Source organism: Medicago truncatula, chromosome 5 (genome assembly GCF_003473485.1).
Source record: "Medicago truncatula cultivar Jemalong A17 chromosome 5, MtrunA17r5.0-ANR, whole genome shotgun sequence".
NCBI classification, from domain to species: domain Eukaryota; kingdom Viridiplantae; phylum Streptophyta; class Magnoliopsida; order Fabales; family Fabaceae; genus Medicago; species Medicago truncatula.
In genome coordinates this window covers 37,661,510-37,667,731 of record NC_053046.1, presented here as the reverse complement: position 1 = coordinate 37,667,731, position 6,222 = coordinate 37,661,510, and the positions used below count along the sequence as shown (strand labels likewise).

The window sequence follows — 6,222 nt, the reverse complement described above, 5'->3', positions numbered from 1 at the left end:
GTATTAAAGATCAAAGATGTGCATTGATATGCTTAAAACAATCGACAAGATCATTTATTTTGGATCGAAGGAAGTAGTCAAAATAAATGGTATCGAAATCATCAAACAACTATATTAGTTTAAAATTTATAGATATATACACTATTCGATCACTATTATAAATAAAATTTCATTTTTTTTGATTAATTGTATAAAAGATGTATATAGTTTATAATATAAACTAGATACATTGAGAATCTAAAAAGTAATGAATTAATACACACTAGCTACCATCTCAACTACCAAGTAAAGGTCCCCTACTTCACTCCTCCATTATATATAGAGCACACTTCTTACTTAGTTTTATCATAGTTCACTACTAAATATCACATTTGAATAAAGTTTGAACAATGGATTCAAAAAAGGCAATCCTCATGCTAGGCCTCTTGGCTATGGCTCTTATTTCCTCAGTGATGTCCGCAAGGGACTTAACTGAAACTTCCACTGATGCCAAAAAGGGTGAGCTATATATTATTTTTCTTTATAAATACTTTCACAAGCATTTTCTATATTTTTTAAATTCTTTTCTAGTTAATTATAAATAAAGTAATGATTCATATATATTGTGTTTGCAGAAGTTGTAGAAAAGACTAATGAAGTAAACGATGCCAAATATGGAGGCTACAACCATGGTGGTTATAACCACGGTGGTGGTTACAATGGTGGAGGTTATAACCACGGTGGTGGTTACCACAACGGTGGTGGTTACCACAACGGTGGAGGTGGTTACCACAACGGTGGAGGTGGTTACAATGGTGGTGGAGGCCACGGAGGTCACGGTGGTTACAATCGTGGAGGAGGTCATGGTGGTCGCGGTGCTGCTGAATCTGTTGCCGTGCAAACTGAGGAAAAGACTAATGAAGTAAATGATGCCAGAAATGGTGGTGGAGGTGGTAGTTTCAACAAAGGTGGAGCTAGTTACAACCATGGACGAGGTAGTTACCACCACGGTTGAGGTGGTTACAACCATGGTGGAGGTGGACACGGTGGAGGAGGCCACGGTAGTCACGGTGCCGAGCAAACTGAGGACAAAACTCAAAACTGATCATAATGATATCTATCTTCATGCACCATGCACTCTTTCTCAGTAATATATTTCATGAATAAAAATAATGTTGTGTGTTGATATAATGGTGTATTTATCTATCTTGCCACTATATAGTATAGATAGATATTTCTTCGGGAGAAATCATGTATAAATTTGCATCAGACTATGTATTTGTAATGATGATAAGCTTTTCCAAAAAATGATGAATGTGTTATCTTGTCTTATTACCTCTCTTTTTAAATTTATGGATGAGATTTCTATAATTCACTGGTAAAAAAAATACATAGCATAAAACTTTTTTAATCAGGACCGTTCCAACACATATTGATGCTCAACGCGAAATCTAAATTGAAGCATTTTAAGTTATTACTAGTTTGTACAAAAAAGAAATTATTAATTATATATTTATTTTACAAAAATTATATTTTTATTCAAAGTGATTTCTATTTTTTTGGATGCAAAATTATTATAATCGGTTTAGTTTAACATTTCTTTTTGAATCAACAATAAAACAAATTCAAATTTGCAGACACAACAATTATATGAATTGTTAACATTATATTCTATAACCAATATACACATCTGGAAAAAAACCAAGTCTTTCTATAAAATTAAGCAAATCAATTGCTATATCATTCGACAACTTGTATTATTTCTCTTAAATTTTTTATTTCCATAAATAAATATGAGATTCGCTAAAAAAAAAAAAGTACCATGCATAATAGGTAAAAAAAAAATAAAAAATCAAGGCCTTAAGCAAATGCCTGGTTTGCCTATAGCTTGGGTCGGCCCTGTTCTTAATACATATTTTTAATATATCATAATTTTTCGGTTAAAGTTCACAATTTTTATGAGTAGAAAGCAAAATTAGTATTTAAAATTTACAAAATTCACGCAATGTGACACATGTTACATTAATGATTTTGTGTTTGTCGGTAAGATTTTAGATGTGGAGGAATTGGTTCTGAAGACCCAGTTCTCTTTGTGTTATTGGTTCTTTTTTTTTATAAGTCCCACCTTGGTTCGCCTTGCTCTCACTATGAGTGAGTGGTGGAAGCAATTCTCTACTTGAGCCGGTAGTTGCTGTGTGGGGGGCTTGTCTGGATGCTTATGTGTCTTTCTCTTTGGCTTTCAGTTATAATTGTTTTTAATGCTTTTTTATCCGATTATGAATGTTTATAAACTGATTTTGGTCTCGATGACCATTAACCTTAGCTTTGGGGCTTGAGCTAACTGCTTTGTGATAATAATTTGGCATACAATCAAGCCTTCAATTGATATAGTTTCATATAAGACATTAGGGGGTCGTAACAAGAGAAAAAGATTAGTGATCTAGAAATTAACTTAACTATTTTGATCAAATGTCGTGAAACTAAACTATTGGAACAATTGCAATCAAGGGGGTGAGTTTCTATGTAATTAAGAGAAGCAGATCTATCATGACCTAATCAGTGTCTTACCTATTTCTTTAAAGAACAGTTAATCCAACCATTGCCAAGTGAAACACCCCCCAATTGTATATATCCAAACTATTATTGTAGTAGTTAAATTGAGATTTCACAATCTACATCGATACTAACTTATAAATTTTACTACTTAACGACAATTTAGTACACTTTCTAATGACAAACATCACTTTTCCATGAACATGCCGAAATTTGAGAGAGAGAGAGAGAGAGAGAGAGAGAGAGAGAGAGAGAGAGAGAGAGAGAGAGAGAGAGAGAGAGAGAGAGAGAGAGAGAGAGAGAGAGAGAGAGAGAGAGAGAGAGAGAGAGAGAGAGAGAGAGAGAGAGAGAGAGAGAGAGAGAGAGAGAGAGAGAGAGAGAGAGAGAGAGAGAGAGAGAGAGAGAGAGAGAGAGAGAGAGAGAGAGAGAGAGAGAGAGAGAGAGAGAGAGATTTCTAACTGTTTCGTTATATTATAAAAGCTTATTCTCGACGATGAACCATTTGTGTCATCATGCTCAAGCTTTAGAGATTAATTTCAAGTTATTGGAAGCAGTTATGATTTTGGTAGAAAATGATTCTCTTATGATTTTAATTGTAGAATTTGGGTTTTGGAATTTTTTTTGACCTTCACAATGGTGTTGGTGTAGCATCGGAGAGCGATGAAGAGTGTTTTGCTAGAATGATTAAGACATTGTTGTGCAAAGTAACGACGAAGTGATCTCTATTTCTTTTGTCGGTAGTGCTTGAAAAATTCCTCACACCCAGTATTGTGAAAAATTAATCAAACTCATATATGTGCTGTGATACTCTCATATTGTTCATGGAATTAGGTAGAAGAAATTGGGAATTAGGGATTCGAGAATTATGTTTTTTTTTTTTTTTTATTTCATGATTTTTTTTTTAAATAAACATATGATACTTTAAATTAAAAAAGTATGAATTGATGAATCAGAGTGGGTTTTAAAACAATGTCTCTAAAGTTTCAAATGATTTCCGTTGATACCAACTTAGCATGAACTATACACACCTTTTTGATAGGCAAGAATTACCATATACTGTCGAGTTTGGTAACACAAGCTTGTGATTTAAGTAGGCGCATTAAAATGTTTGAAGGTACTCCCTTCATTTTTAAATATAAGTAAAATTGATTTTTTAAGTTCATTCAATTACCATATACTCCTACATATATATGCATGCATTAATGGTTGTTCGGATCCCATCAAAACTACCGTTTATTATAAGGAGCTTAATGGGACCCGTTGATGTTTCCATTTGAGTTTTTTTATTTATTTATGCTTTCGCATTCTTTTTTAGAGCAACGTATATTATTATTCAAAAAATTATATTTAATATTAAACGTATAAGTTTCAATACAAAATTTCTATTTTAAATATTTTAATATGTGCAATTTTGCACATGATGAAAAAAGTCTTTATTATTATTAATTATTATTATTATTATGAAAGGAGTATCCATATACAAATAAGTAAGCAATAATGTTTGATGGACACTCTAATAGTTGACGTACATCCCAAAAGAGTGAAAGAGACAATTGAGAGTGATGTGATAGATTAATGAAATGATATGATGATACACATATAGATAAAATGATATGTTGAATGAGTTTTAAGAATCTAGGGTATGTGAATTTTTTTGTTGATAACTAATTAGCAAAAAAAAAAAAAAAACAGTAACCTCTCCTTAAACACTCTAACGGTGCCACCCATTAGGATCAGACAAAAATTCATTCCAATTCTCAAAGAAGAGTGCATCAATCAAAGCGCTTTTGTACAAACATTGTTTAAACATAAAGAGAAAGCAAGAACGGAGCTCAGCTGGAGGGATGAATGAAAAATTTGAAACATAAGGAAATATGAGTCGCAAAAGCACTTCATGACTTAAATCAAGTTGTGGTGGTGGTGGGGGAGAAAGTAGCAAGTATTCAAATTGGATGGAACCGTTCATCAATGATTGGAAATGTTTCATCAAGTACGATCAAACGATACAACTTTCCATTAACAAATCTAACATATCAAATTGCACCCATAAAAAAGCAATTGTCTCATTGTCACGTCGTGCTTCGAATACACGTCATAATGCTCAAGAAATGAGGCAAAGAAAACCATTGAGTATCATATGAAAAATCCTTTAGACTTTCACCTCACCTCTAAGTTGCAAGTCATGGGGTATACCATCTGTAAATCGAGTTCTAAATCGGGTTTAAACTAAAATCGTATCATCAAAAAAATCAAATATATCTACATCGGATAAAATTCAAAAATTTTCACTTCAATACTCTTAGACCAATTGTCCACTGCATGACCAAGGGCTAGGGGGATAATGTACCAGTATGGGCCTAAAAGGTCCAAGCCAGTCATTCATTAAGGAATCCAAGCAAATTAGGCCAGGCTAGTCATTCGTTAAGGAGTCCAAGCAAATTAGCTCTTCAAGAATAACATAGGAAGATCTAACAAATGGACCAAGTCAAAGAATATCAAGATTACCACCTAAATGTGACATGTGGCATAAAATATGACTTAATCTCTCATACCACCTTGTCATAACTAACACCTCGGAATGATGTCTGATACACATCAACACTTCCACGAGATAAAAAAGAGCCACTTGATAGACCGACATAAGCGCCTATACACGCTTTAGCTCCTCTAAGAATAAAAAACATTTAGTTAGCTACGAGATCGATCCTATATATTCGTACCTTATCTAAACTGCATAGATGAGCACATCTACCTCGGATTATGTTACACTCGGATATACATGTGTCACTCGTAATTACAAGATTCTGGGAGGTTCGTTACTATGATATCCAAATTAGCCTCGTAACAAACCATCTTGAAGATAAGGAAATTAGATTGCAACCAACAAGGAGTCTATCATCATATCAACCATTATAAATAGGGGGCACCTGCCCTTGGTACGATGAACTTCATATCATTCCAATTTTATCACACTCATACTCATATACAATGCATGTATGCTCTTGGTTTGTACCTCGTCTGACTTGAGCATCAAAGTATCTTACGCAAGCACCCCCTCCCATGCATATTAAAGAAGGTGCAGAAGAAGGAGTGTACGACCAACCACAAATGAGTAACACTCCCTGATTTTGCGGTAAATCCCCATTGTTCGTACAAAAACACAAACAAATGGACTTGAAGAGCAATCTAGGACTCGATTCAAGTCCTTACAAGAGAGTTTAGTTGATATGTATTTGTGAGTCGAACGAACTAACTGATTTTTTGAATATATAAAATGTAAAAAAAAAAGGCACATTCACCGCTCTTTGAGTCTAAAGTGTAAATAACTATCAATCTTATTTGTAAATTCTAAATTTAGAAGTCCTCAAGGTAAGACATGAAATCTTAGATTTGTGTGTCCAAGTAATTGTAATCTTATGTGATTATAGTGAGAGAAAAAAAAATCTCTGTTGTGTGAGGGGACATAACGTAATCCCAAATTGTGGGATGAACCGGGGAAAATATGTGTCATTCTTTTCTCTTATCTCTGATTATCTTTTGCATTCTATGATTGATTTTTTTTTGGTAAAAATTCTATGAATGGTTTTTAACTTAAAATTTCTAAGAAATACTACACAATTCAACCTCCTTTGATGTTTTTCTTACAACCAAGAGTCAGCAACTTACGTCAATCAAAATGATTGCATGGCG

General features: G+C 33.6%; 1 protein-coding gene across 1 annotated transcript; it reads left to right on the top strand.

Moving 5' to 3' along the window:
* Positions 1 to 344: 344 nt before the first annotated feature.
* LOC11431169 (cold and drought-regulated protein CORA) lies at positions 345 to 1,314 on the top strand. The gene is made up of 2 exons (XM_003616763.4): positions 345 to 498; positions 615 to 1,314. Exons 1-2 carry the CDS (start codon positions 390 to 392, stop codon positions 992 to 994), a joined length of 489 nt encoding a protein of 162 aa, XP_003616811.1. The 5' UTR covers positions 345 to 389; the 3' UTR covers positions 995 to 1,314.
* Positions 1,315 to 6,222: the final 4,908 nt, after the last annotated feature.